Consider the following 14,712-nt stretch of genomic DNA (forward strand, 5'->3'; position numbering starts at 1 on the left):
TTTGTGGCCTCTGTTGCCCCCTCCAGTCCTACATTAGTAGTTGGTGCTGTTTGGAAAACAACAATCTTAGGAAAGCCTGCACTAATAATAATGTCTCAGGCTTGTCATTTGATATACATCTGGTATACACTGGAAATGAAAACTGGGGCCAGAATTTCCTTTTCTGACACAACCAACTATCTGTTGTTTATAGAGGAGACAGCTTTACAGGAATTAAAGTGAACTTGTACAGGAACTTCCTCTCTAAACTCTGCCACAGGTGTGAGATGCACCTGTGGCATGGCTCTCTGTAACTGTGAGCATGTGCATGCTCATGTAGAAAAAGCATTCACTTAAAAATTGGTAAGCAGCTCCATATTTCTCTTTGGGAGCCATCCCAGGGGCCCACATGCCCAGGTGTTTATTCCTCAGCTGTACCCACCAGAGGATCTTCCAGCTTTACTGTCCTCACAGAGGAGGGGGCTCAGCTACATAAACAAACAGAAAACTACTAATCCTGCAAGCTTTTAATGCCATGTCACTGTGGTAATAACTAATAAATTACCTTATTTAATAATCTATTAATTTTTTCAAGCCAGATAGAGTGTGCCTTCAGTAATTTCATACTGAAGAGCAGCACATCCTTGGTGAGGCAATGCTAGGGGCAGAAAGGGAGCCAAGGGCCAGTCATGCTACTCCCACCAAGGCTGTAGAGACTTATACCTGGATAAAGCAGACAAGGGTCATCTCTCCTGCAGAGATCCCTGCCTTATGTAAGGACACAAAGAAAAAGAATTCAGCACAGCAATGACACATTTCATCAACCCCTTTATGTCTAAAATAGGCTTTTACACTCAGTCCCTCCAAGGAAGTTTTCTAAGTGAAGGCATATTTAGAAAAGCCAAAGTCCTCTCTCTCCTGCCTTTGGGAGCTTTGCTGGGTGTTCCTGCAGTGCTTTAGGGACACATTCAAAAGAGCACAGCTGGCAGCTGCTGCACTCTGGGAATGTCCGAAGTGGTGCCAGGGCGGTGACGCCTGGTGCTTGTCTGTCCCAGACAGAAACAGTTCCATCCTTTCAAATTAACAGCTACAGTTTTCTCTCTCTGAAATAGTAACTGGAGAGACAACACACCTGGACTAAAAAGGTGCTTTAAACTGAGAACTGGAAAGGCCGAGTGACCAAGGTGGTGACAAACAGTATCATGTGTCCCTGCAGTGGGTTAGAGCAAACTCTGACCAACACTCACCCCACACACATTCCTCATTCCAAAAAAGCTTTCTGATTTTCCTTAGGTTTAACTTCATTGTCCCATTTCTTTGAGCCCACTTGCTGGCTTTGCAAGTCTGAGAGATTCCCAGCAAATTTCACACAGTCAGCAATGACAACCAGCTAGTCTTTGTGATAATATGGATGCATGTGGAAGTGTAATACAGTCCAGCACAGCCCATCAGTGAGATCAGAAAAGGTAGTTTGGAAGTGATGAGGTTAAATAGATTAAATGCTGGAGAAGTGTCCTTACTCAAAGCTTATTTTAGCATATAAGCTTTTTAACATGATGCTAGAGGAGAGAAGGGATGATTGTGAGAAAAATATCATTACAAGTGACAACTGAGTAAACAAAAAATTAGCAAGGTAAATCTGGAACTCCATTATATCCAAGTTTCTGCTATCATTCCAGAGTAGAATAGTCTACCCAGGAAAAAACAGATTTTCAAGGAAAATTAAAACAATTTTAAAAATAGCTTTGATGTTTAAAATGCATATAATGAATGACAAAAGTTTTCAAAGATACAATTGGATTAGTTCTGCTTGGATTGTTTCTCTTGTTCCTCTGATTCTCTATCAATCATAAAAACAGAAGTAGAAATTAAATAAATCATGGAGTAAAAATTGTTATCTGCACCAAAATTAGAGATGAACTTTCACCAATTACTTAAATGATAGATTTTTTTATTGGAGGCACTGCAGAGTCAGACCTTTTATCAAGTGCAACAGAGATTGCTGCTGCACTTTAGCATATGCGTAGTAAACCGAATGTTAATCATGTTGAGTAGCACAGGCACACTGCAGAGTAAGGGGAGTCTCCTCTGAAACCTGCTATTCCCATCTTTAAGACTGGAATTTAAGAGAAGTGCATGTAATCCCTGTTGAAAGGCTGGAGATCTCAGGCTTGTGCAACTTGTCCCTACATTGATACAAGTGCTTGACAATGCACTTTAATAACCATTTTACTTGGCTCCCACCCAAAGGTTAGTAAAACCTGGAGACAAGGGAGCAAGGGGTTGGCATGGTTTTCAGCCCCTGACTTTCCTCACTGATCATTTGAACAGCTCTTATTCCTGCCACAGGCTGGGGGAGCAAGAGCACACACAGATTGTGTGACCACATGGAGATTTTGCCAGCCACAAAGTCCAGGAGCAGCCTCTCATGAGGATGACACCAACCCACAGGCACCAAGGGAACACTTCCCTGGGGACTGGCTGTGCACATGGGAATTGTTTCTTTCACTCCAGTGACTGAAAAGCTGTGGTGGTCTGAGAGCAGATTGCAAAAGGCAGATCTCTCTGTATAGCAACTAAAACAGATACAAAAATATCTTGGCCTTCTTACTCGATTTTAAAAAAAGAAAAAAGAATGCAGCTGCAAAACCTAGGAACTTGTTGTTTTAACTTGAAAACTATGTTTAAACAAGCAATGTTGTTTAATTCATATGCTGCAAGGATTTCCACTTCTGCCTGAATATTCCTAAATGTACAGCCTTACAGAGATAATCCATTTTTAAAAATAGGTAGCTGAGGCTATTCCCAAGAGGTAGAAGCTTGTGGATTTACATTGAAACTGATTCCTGCGCAAGAAAAAGGAAACAGATATTCAGGTTCACCTGATATGCACAACACCAGCGACAACTTCTCCACTAATAAAAGACATGACACAATTAGATTGCTAACCTTTCCACATTGGGAGTTTATCAAAAGAGGCCAGGACTTGAAATGGAATGAGAAGAATCAGAACTGAATTCTGTTACAGAATTCTCCTATCCTCTACTTTTGTCTGAAGCTCTGTTGAGAAAAACCACCTGCCTCAGATCTAGGTGCAAATTGCCTTGATAGAAAAGCTTTGATATTATAGTAAAAGGTGAGTCAATACTGTGAAGGAGCACTCATGTGAAAGGTATCACAAGTTAACTAATGGAACTGGGACAGGAAAAGTGCTCAGGAGGAACTGAATTAAACAAATAAAGGTTTTGCACTATTTTTTGGTATCATATAATGGGTGCCAAAAAACAGCAGGGCCAGAACACAAATTATGAACTGGGACTAGAAAAGGGAACAGTTGGCAAATAGAAAAGAGTAAAAGAAAGCCAAGGACAGTAGGAAGAAAAAAATGCCAAACAGGGACTTTAAATGGGGAAACAAAACTGATGTTTTTCGCAGTGAGCAAGATGACACAATTTCTACTGCCTTTAAAATAGATTTAAAAACACTACCTATTACAGGGTTTTGGTCCATTTTACAGAGAACATATGGTCCAAATACCAAGTAGATACAATTTCAAAGTATCGTCAGCCTAACAGGCATTTGAAATGCCAGGGGGAAAACTGAAGAGCTCCCCAGGTTTAAGTCTTCTGCCATTTGAAGATGCTCACTGGGGCCCCACAGTGAGGATCCTCCACGTGTTTGAAGTACATAAGCTGTGGTGAGGGACAAAGAACAACATTTGCTGTTATTTTTCTGAATCATCTGCTATCCTGTGCTAAGCACTTTAAAACCACTTCTTGTGACAAATCAGCCAAGTATCAAGGAGCACCCAGTCTAATGGGGAACCTGGAACTCTTCCCAGGCTCCAAATGCACCCAAGGCTGTAAGTGAGCAGACATGACCACCCCAGCTCTCGCACCCTGAATAGTCACTGCAACAATGACTCTTGTCACACATCCCAGAGAATCTCTAGCAAGTATCTGTCTACTGAACCAGCCAACTTTTCTTTCAAGGGACAATAAGTGCAGGAGATGCTGAGAAAGGACTATGAAGATAGTAAAAAAAAAACCCAAAGAGTACTGTATAAATATTTAAGATGCTTTTCCCAAGCACTACCAAGATGTACGTACTATGTAGAGGCAGTGTAATCTGGCTTCATCAAGAGCTGGAGTGGAAGGAATTAAAAAGGAGTTGTGAAGATTTAAGGAAACCCAAAATCTAAGATAACAGTACCATTGGCAAAGAGTGTTGGAGGTTCTTTTCTCTAAACTGGCCTCAGAATATTTAATTTTGGTGTTGCTCATCTTCAAGACCAGACAGCCACCTCATAAAAATGTGTTCACAAGACATCTATTTCCCCCAGATTCTTAACCAGGACACAGGAAAGGTTCCATTTAAAAATCATTTTATTATTAACATAATCTTCCCATTTAGCCAAGTGTGGGTTCATGTATAAGGAATGTCGGTAAATATTCCATTTGAGGCTTCTTTTTACATATTTCCATTGATAAATAAACTCTGAATTCACATAAAAAAGTTAAACTTAAATAACTAATATATTTTTTGTAACAGGCATACATTGGTAAAATATAAATATTCTTGTACTCAGCCTTTGCTCTAGATAACAGTTAGCCACACATCACAGTTATTAACAACTAAAAACAAGAACTCAACTGATTTTCTGGCCTGGACTAAAATAGAGATGGAAACAGAAAATTCACATTTTGACTTTGGGCCAAAAGAGGTTGAGAGGCAGGAAGAGAACAGTTTTATTAACAGCCTTGTTAAAAATAGTCTGCTCTGCCACTGAATCTTAACTTATTCTACAATTGGTAGTTGATTCCATTATAATTTTATGTAACACTCATGTTTCACTAACAAAATATGGCACATCATCCATGAACAATATAATGATGTTTTAAAACTACCAGGGCAAAACTGCAGGCGATATGAGTGATTTGGCTCTGGCTCACCCCTCTGTCCTCTCAGTCTGACATTAACATGTGGTGGCACCTCCCTGCTTTGGCCACTTTCCGGCAAAAGAGTGGAGTTTGTTACCTGTAGCTCTAAAGTTTCTCAAACTAACCAGTTACCAGGCAGTCTCATACACTGGCTTTGTTCGCCCAGAAGTCAAGACCAAAAATCTGTTGATGGAGATGCCCTCTCACAGGACTCTGGGAATGATGGTAAAAGGGACCACGGGACTGCTGGCTTCCAGCTCCAGTGCCGTCAGGAAGCATTCGGTTGCGGCATCATCATTGCCTTGAGCCTGCAGCACCTCTCCCAGGCTGTTCCAGACCTCATGGGCTGTGGAGTTCACCTGGACAGCGTCTCTGAGAATCTTCTCTGCCAAGCTAAAGCGCCCAAGCTGATGAAGTATCAGAGCCTGCAAGAAAACAAAGGGAAAATGGCTGAGATTGGCCAGCAGGCCTTTCCTGGAGCTCAAACAAGGTCACTGTAGTGAAATAAGGGTAGGCAGTTCTTGGGCTCAAAGTTTTAGACTATGCAATTTTTATTTATTCTTTATATTTAAGGAAAGAAATTACCTGAGGATTTGAGCAAGCTACTCCACACCAACAAAATCAAGTGACTTTGGACAGGCATCAAAGACTAAATAACAAAAACTCCACCTACTTTCCAAGAAGCAGGAAGTACCTGGGCACTTGTGTAAGCTCCTGTTATCTGAAGTCCTAAGGTGTGTGCCCTGAAGTTTTCCCATCCCCCCTGTGCATCTCAGCACCTAGCTCATGCCCCATAAGACCTGAGATCATACACGGTGCCAGCAGCACTCAGGGGTGGCTGTAATAAAACTGAGGTCAGCTCAATGGGCAAAACCCACAGTGCTTGATTCAATCTGCAGAACAGGGACTGATATTGACCCCATAATGCACAAAGGGCCAGCAGGCACAGAACTTCCTCATGAGCATCCCTGTTACACATCCTCTATCTTCCTCTGCAAGATGGGATCCAATTCAACACTACATGATCCAGAGCACGTCCAAATCCTCTAGGATATGGGCTGAATGAGGCCATGGAAATCTCCATCCATCATATTCAGCTATGCTACTGTACCAGAAAAGTCATGGAATGACCCAGTAAGAGAGCTTTATTTTGGGATTATAATAATCCTAATGATATTATGCATTTTTACATTGTGTTTCCGTATTGAAAAACACATGGACCATAAATCTTTGTTTTGCAGAGATGTGTCCCAGTTACATGCTTACAGAGGCCTTGTGACTTCTGCCCTCCCAGCCCCCACTCCTTGGACCACAATTTCTTTTATCTCTCTGCACATCTGTCCCTCAAATCCTTATTAACCCAAGCACCGATGATTAGAAAGCACTGCCAGTCTATGCAGCCCCTGAATTACCCACCATACATTTCTGGAATTGTGCCTACCTGGCTGATTTTTCAGCTTGGGAAGACTGAAACAGTTCCTACAGAACAACTGAGCACACCCTACCCTGTAAAACAATATAAGGAGTGCTGTACAGTATTGGTAAATGAATAAATAAATGGTCATTTCTATCAGCTTGGTAGATGTTCTCACATAAAGGTGCTGGGTTTTGTCTGGGTTTGGACTGTCAATTGAGTCAGCATTATCAGAGCAAGTGAACAGTACTTCCAATACAAAAACTGGATAAATCTCAGGATCAGTGCTTTTTTCCCTGCAGTGAAGAGATTGTCAGTAACTGGTAGGTATCAGATGTGAAACTACAAAAAAATGAAGCAAGGAGATGGAATACACAAAGTTGGTATCACTGCAATGCACCTAACCTTAATAAAAATTTAGTGTTCTTATTTTCAAGATAAGAGTCTCTATTTTCATAAGCCTTGTTTTTTTGTGTATATATATATATATATTTTATACTAATTAAACATGTGAAATATTTGAATATTGCTAATACTTTTTTCTTAAATATTCCAGACCATTTTCCCTGCTTGCTAAGGATACAAGCTGTTCTTCTCAAGACCAAAGAAAAACCAAATTTCGCAGATAAAAGCTTGTTCATAGGAAGAGACACACATTACGTCACATCTGCCCTATTCTGTATGGCAAAAAGGATAGCTGAGATTTTCCAGGTGATAGAACTAGAGCAAATCCTGGCAGTTTGCCTGCTGTTATACTTTCCTACGAACACAAGCATTAGTGTTGAAATTAGCATTTAGCAGTAGGAAAGGAACCACTCTTGTGTGGGCAATGAGGTTGCATCCTGTTCCCTCATGTTTTGGGGACACAGCTTTCTTGAGGGAGAGTCTCCTGAAAGTCAGCCTTTCACTGGTGTCTCAGCCTAGGATGGTATGAAAACTTCTGCCTCAGGTGGTAGTCCTGGGACAACAAGCTTTACTTCCAAAGAACCAATAGAAAATTAGACCTGTTTCATGCAGAGCATTAAAAGGATAGTGACATTTGATCACTGTAGCTGTGGGCTGAACTCAAGTGATCTAGAGAAAGAACCCAAAATACCCTCTGATTCATTAACTCTCTCAGAATGATGGTCAGATATCATGCATTGTAAGTGCCCAGTTTGTAAATCCCCTTCCTGAATGATTTCATTAAAATTCTGAGGCACAGAACATTTTGAATTGTTTGCAGTCCTTGCCTGACTCTGCTCTATTAAGCATTGCACACCAGAGGCAGAAGGAGCAGGCATGTCTATCACACAGCAATATCCTTTGGTGACCTCACACCAACACTCACCCAAGAAAACTAACTTCAGTTTACCAGCTGTCAGCATATGCTTGCTTTCTGTATTAACTCTTCAGGAAAAAAAACCCTAAACCACTAAAACCAACACCAACAAAATCCACCCAACTAACCTCCTTCCCAAACCAAAATTCCTCTAAGATTTCCCACAAATCAGTACAAATTATCCCAGTCCTTCACTGCGTATATTCCTCTGCTTTCTTACTGGAAACAAAATCTCGAAGCTACCAATTCTGGCCTTCAGCTATTTAGCAGCAGATGTACAGACAACATTTATCTGCAGAATAATGTTAAGTCTCTTGTTTTATGGCTGGAGATGGGCCTGAACAACACATCAGTTCTGCAGAAACACAGAGGGATACCTAAGTGACATATGGTTCACACCTTAAGACTTGGCCTGTTACCTTAAAACCTAAGCAGAATGTCTTTTCTGTATATCCTCCCTATAAATCTTTAAAAAGATAAAATATGAGAGGGATTTTGGAACCTGAATCAATTAGAAAAAGTGCTATATAATAATTTGTGTAAGTAACAAGAACTGTCAGTAGGAAAACATTCATTTGACAAAATATAATAAAACCCGTAAGTTCCAAAGGAATTACAGAAATCTAAGGCAACCTATTTGTTCTTTGTACATTTTAGAATGCTGCAGTACTTGATGGAGGTGTTTAAGACAACTGTTGGCATCTGCAGGAGAAAGCAGGATCTTACCTGCTATTGCATCTCATTCACATGAAAGAACAATAAATGTATGACATTTGCTTTGAACACAGTTATAAAAGCCTCTAACATGTGCAGACTTCATTTTGCATCTTGGTACAAATGTTGCTTATTACTTTACTCCATGTTTGGTTTGCTGAGAATTTTGGGGTTCCTTTGAGGTTGATTTTTCTCCTTGTCAAATCACTGATCTCCCCTATGTTAAGGCTTTCACTTTCTCCCTAGTTAGGATGTCTGTATGTTGTAAACTCTTTAGGCAAACCTTATTTTTCTTTTAGCCAGTTCTACATTGTAGGGGTTGATTTTGTAACTCATAAAACTCCAAGAGAGAACTCTAATGAGAATCTGCACAGGCAGAAAGTGAAGAGAATCTCTGAAGAAACAAAGAGACTTTTTTGTGCCACTATCACAACCAATAAACCCAGCTCTTCACGTCTCCAGTCTGCTGATATTTATACCAGTCACTTTGAATAATCAACAGTACTCAGAGATCTGTGGAGTTCAGATGCTCTCTGCTCAAGGAAAGGTCAACAGCCCTTTACAGTGCCCAGCCAGAGCTGCGAATAAAAGGGATTTTGCAATTCTGAGAGCCTCCAGGGGCTCTCCAAAGGGGCTTTCTAAAAGAGCAACACTGTGAAACACTGTGGGCTGCCTTCGACAGGGAGGTACTGTTGTCACTACGGACAGGTTCTACACAAACTTCATATCCTAACATAACAAAACCCTCTAAAAATTAATCAAAATGGGGAGAAAAGTGCTTCCAGCTTTTGCCACAGGTTATTTTCAAGGTCTTTCTAATTCTTTCCTCACCCAGTCTGGAGTCACAAAGTCTCCATCTTGTTGGGTAATGACTTTACATGTGTTTCCTCCCTCAGTCATTCCCTTTACACTTCATTTTACATTGCCCCACATACAAAACTGCTATTCTTTGCTTTCTTTACCCAAACATCTCTCCAAGGACTGTTTTTCACAGTGCTCAGTCAAACAGGGCCCATTTGTTCATTAGACAAACATAAGCATCTTTTAAAAGGAAAACATTCAAATTAATTTGATTTCCAAATGGAGCATTACAGTCTTCAAATAAAATTTCCAGTTAGAAAATGCACTATTATTTATTAATAAAATATCATGACTCAGAACCTGAAGAACACCATCTAATAAGCAATTGTATAAAGCCATAATTGCTTAAATAAGCATGTAGTGTAGTCTTCACTGCAAAGGTATCTTTTTTCTGCAGAAGGGCTTTCTCTCTTTGCAAATTAACCTGTCATAATAATTAACCAAACAGTCAGTGCAAAACACATATCTAGACAAATAAACATAGGACTAAAATTCTGTAAATGACTAATTTTTCATTTTGAAAATCAGCTATTTAAAATTTTTTTAACACCAGCCATTTAGTGCAGTCCAGTAAGGTCACTTTTTAATTTGCTTCTAGGCAAATGAGAAGTTAACATTATTTTTTTTTCTGTGGAACTAACTTAGAAAAAATTAGTCATAATTATTGCCCATCATATGTCTCATCAAACTAGAGCTTTACCATAAAGTGCTATACTATATTTGCATTAACTGGAAAAAAAAAAAAAAGAGTAGAAAGGTAACACTACAAAGATCACTGTGGTTTCTCCAGTGTAACTAAAAATTTTGTCTTAAGAGAGCTGGAGGTTTCCTTAAGGTTTAACTGTCTGACTACTTCTCGACTGTGCCTGAAAATAAACAGTTCTCAGTCTCAACAGAAGCACCACTTGAGATTTTTACCTTTATTCACTTGATATCAAGAGGAATATTTTCATTTGCTCTGAGAAATATATAGGGTAGAAGTGGGAGATGTTCTCAAAAGCAATGAAATTTATTTAAAAGTGGAAAAAAAGGGGAACTGTGACCATGAGTCTGCACTCTTGCCTTTTTCAGGGAGGATGCTGAGCTCTCTGTGGAGAAGGAACCTGGGAAATGGGAGAAATGGACAGAACAAGAACAAGAAATGTGGCTGACTTAACACACAAAAAAGTGCCAGAGAATCTCACCATGTTTAAAGAAACACAGTCTGGTGACCTACAGAAGTCTTATCTATGGATATTTGAGTAGTACCAGATATGCTATTCATATTAATCTATTCCTGGCAGGTCTGTTACATGACTTGTTTGCTAAAAAGCTTCCATATTTCTATGATACAGATCTTATTTCACTAAAAAATAGCTCTCAGAGCTAGAAGTTTGCCCTGCAAAAACAACAGCTGTAAGAAAACATTATAAGCCTATGAAAATAAAAAATAGGCTTATTTTGCTTTTAATGATAAGAGCAGGAAGACAGAAGAACAGTGGTCTATTTTGCTGATGACCTGCTGAAGTCAAATAAGCTAACAGCTGATAATGCATATAGACAGAGATATGCAGATGTGGAAAACAATGATTTTTAAAAGCTACAAAAGATTTAAAGAACTCACTACATCCAACTTCAGAGCAATTTTCCCAGTTCACTATCTTACTGTTTTTAAGTGGGTACCAGCCTAATAGATAATCAACTTTAAGCTGTGGTATCAGAAGGACACGCTAGAAACATCCCCATCCTATCTAAAAACTTAAAAATCAAGGATTATGACCATAAATAGTTACAAAACTCAGTGTGCAATGTATGCATTGCAAATCCATATGCAGTGTAATTTTAGCATCACAAAACTGCCCCTTGTTACATGCTGCTTTTTCAGCCTATTTTGCAAGTGTTAAGGTGGCTGCTATTTTTAAACAAATCTATCAAACTTGAAGGTTTACCAGAGACTTGACAGTGTTATGCTATAATAATGAAACAGAAGTGTTAGTGAGGCAAAATGAGAAGAATTTGCCATGATATATGGAAAAATAAGTAAAATTCTACAGCTGATACTTTCCAACCTCTGTGATAAAAATACACATTTTAAATGTAGTCTATAATCAATATTTACACTTACATAGAGTGAACCAGAACATTATTTATATACTGTGCTCTATTTTCATTTTAGCTGATGACTTTCTGCTGAAACATGTCCATCTAGTCAAAGTATGACTTTGCATAAGAAATCATTTACAAACTCCTTTCAAAGGCACATGCACGTTGAGTCATTGCGCATAACTATTTTCTGCAAGTATGAAAAGATTGTGACATAGCACATCAGTTAGAAATAAGCCATTCCATCAGAAAAAATATGAATAAACATGGTTCTGTATCAGCAGACACAGATTGCATTTTACTGCAGAGATTTTGAAGGGTAGCCACATTATAAGGTTTAAAACCAACTGGATTGACCACACTGCACTTACTTTACAAGTAAAGGTGATCATTTTTCTTAATTGGAAAAGAAACTACAACATGTATATAATTTGTTTTCCAAAACGCAGAATAAAAACTGCTTCTCTTATTTTCTCTAACAAAGCAATTCTTTTGAAAAATAAAAGGCGTATTTCTTCAGATATGGTCTAAATAAAACTTCCCAGCAGCTCAGTATGGATTTTCTTTTTTAAATGAGAACAACCAGCTAATAATACTACATTTGATCACTCCCTAAACCAAACAAAGCAGCTGATGGACAAATACGAACCTGTGCCTCGAGCCAACGCTTTTGTTCAGAGCCTATCCCAGATCATCGCCTGTCCACATGTCCCTCTCCACCTCACCCCCTCCCTCGCCTTCCTCCATGCCCAGCCCACCCTCTGTGTGCTCTGTGGCCCTGCTGGAGCCCCAGATTGTTATTTCTCTGCCCTTCCCCCAGTGCTAACATACCCCCTAAGGTATCCAATTGCTTCCCCTGCTGCAAAACACTTGTTGCTAGGAGAAAACCTACTGCTTGGCAACAGATTTTTAAAACAACAACTTTGGCTTTGTTACTCGCTGAACTTCACATCACCAGCGTGAAATAACGAACCCATGTGGTCAGGAGTACATCTGTGTACTTATAACTCCCTTGGAAACCACTGATCCCTTCCCACAAGGATGTGCTTGCCTTTTAGTTCCTTACTGCTCACAGCCCAGAATGCAGAAAGGTTCAAAACTGAAGGTTGCTTTTAAAAAGTGCTGATCGTAGCCTTCCACTGAGATGGAAGCCCTTGGGGGACTTCTTTTCCTGTTGAGGCAACATATTCTTGCAATAATCTGCTGTAATTTTGATTTACACCTTATGTGAACATCCTATCAGCTTTTTAAAAAATAGCATGACTACCAGGCTACATTGCAAGAGCTAATTTGACTATAGCAAGCACACTGGAAACAATAAAACACCTTATGATATAGTGAAGCAGCTAGTGACTCCAGAGCTTATTTAGCTTTTCATCTTCATCTGAAAATTACATTGAAAGTCTTTTTTTATACACTGTGGCTACAAACACAGTAACCCCACAATGGTTCTCCCTTCAGAAGTCAGATGGCTGCAGCTCTGGCAAGTACTGCATCACTACTGGCATCAGGGAATAATTAAGTGTAGCCTTAGTCCTCAGATTATGGCCAGTCCTAAACTTGAGTACTTGTCATCGGGTGCACACGTTTTACATTTAAATTTACATTTACATCCCAGGTGTGATACCATGAGGTGACACTGAAGTGTATGCAGGTCTCTGGATCATCCCCCTCCAGCTGGAAGCTTGGCACCACTGCATCTTCCCTTCCGTCCTTCCCAGCACTGAAACCACATCATTGTCTTCTCACCTTTCCCACAAACCAGAAATGAGGATTTCCCAGATGTATGAATTTGATGATGTATTTCCTATCACCTGTGATGAAAATGGGTGCAGGAGATCACAGCTTCACACTGTGATCACAGCTGTTTATGAAGTGGGCCCATAGTAATTTCTGTCGTTTGGTATGTTCTTGTCTTTTGTGATTCATACCCTCACCCTTTACCCTATGTAGGCAGTTTACAGATATAAACACATCATATTGCATTCCCTACAGAAATGCTGCCACTTTATCAGTTTAATCTGTAGCTGTATTTCAACACTGCCTGGGTTCAAAGCAAGGCCAAGTTTACCACTGGATCATTGTGCTCCATACAGAGACTCTGAGGCACTGTTTGTTATTGATGCCATTATTTTTTCCAGTATTGAGCCAAAGGGTCAGAAGTATAGCAAACTGTATTTCTGTTATTCAAAATCTAGGAGTAACATAGAAATTTCAATATCCAAAAGACAGAAAAAAAATCCCCAAATCCTCCAAAAATTATACAAGTGCCAAATGAGATAAACAGAAAATCTCAGAGCAAGTTTTTCTCACTGAAGAGCCTCAAAGTCAGCCTACCGAGTCAATATTCAATTATTTGACTGAAAGCCGGATTTTTTTACAAGAACTGAGGATACCAGGAACTCATGGTCCTTACTCCACTGCCTAAAAGTAGGTTCCAGTTTGGAATACCTGAAGGTTCCTGGTTTTGAAAGCTTGTGCTCCATGCAAAACTATTATAATGTCAAGAAATTAATGTTTTTCTGTCCATCAGTCAATTGTAGATAGAATTAAAGAACAAATAATTAGAAACAGCAAGCAGTGACTTTATAAGGAGCTGTTTTTCATTAATGACAGTTCTTCTACACAACCACATTGAACATACTAGTTGTATGTGGCTTCTGGAAATAGTAATTAAAAAAATTGATCAAATTTTTTAATGAAAAAATCAATCTGAAGTCAGGGGAATAGTCTGTGTATCAAAGTAAAACCAGAGTTGCAGATCCAGCACTAGGATCTGTGAATAAAATTTATAATTAATAGAACCGTCAAGTTGAAATCAAGCTTTGGACATCTTTAGCTAGATTAAAACTGTATTGAAAGCCAGAACTTCTAGTCCATGCTTGTACACACTCAGTACTACAGAAACTAGCACTTATTTGCCTGAACTTTTGAGACTATGGAAAAGGAATCAGAAGCGAATGATATTCTTCTGAAGTACCTTTTTACATTTATGCATGTGCATTTCTCTCAAATATTCTGAAAAAAACTGCATTAAATATTCAAAGTCAGAACTGCGGTACTAGATAAAAGATGACCAGTCTTTTCATTACTAAAATAAATACAACAGAAATTCATAGATTAAATAAATTAAACAGAATTTCATAGATTAAAGCACATAATTCACTTTTTTATTCCTTTTGCCCTTAGCCAGAGAGACTTCTGCATATAAAAATATGTACATACATATGTTATAACTATGACTAATGTCACTGTTTCAAAAGTGTTATGACACCACAGCAACACTTGCTACACTGGCACTACAGTAACCTCTAAGAAAAAGAGGTTATGCTTAATACATATATTAATAAATATATTAATAAATATATGTGTTTTTATAGCATCCCCAGGAAACAGACCAC

At 39.0% G+C, this 14,712-nt stretch overlaps 1 protein-coding gene across 4 annotated transcripts in view; it reads right to left on the reverse strand.

Moving 5' to 3' along the window:
* Nucleotides 1-4,346: 4,346 nt before the first annotated feature.
* TTC7B (tetratricopeptide repeat domain 7B) overlaps nt 4,347-14,712 on the reverse strand; it is a 121,886-nt gene continuing 111,520 nt past the window's right edge. For all 4 annotated transcript variants that reach the window (XM_058829755.1, XM_058829751.1, XM_058829754.1 and 1 more), the window contains one exon: nt 4,347-5,344. In XM_058829755.1, the coding sequence (XP_058685738.1) occupies nt 5,123-5,344 (222 nt within the window). In that variant the 3' untranslated portion in view covers nt 4,347-5,122. The remainder of the gene's footprint in view (nt 5,345-14,712) is intronic.

This window comes from Poecile atricapillus, chromosome 1 (genome assembly GCF_030490865.1).
Source record: "Poecile atricapillus isolate bPoeAtr1 chromosome 1, bPoeAtr1.hap1, whole genome shotgun sequence".
Taxonomy (NCBI): Eukaryota; Metazoa; Chordata; class Aves; order Passeriformes; family Paridae; genus Poecile; species Poecile atricapillus.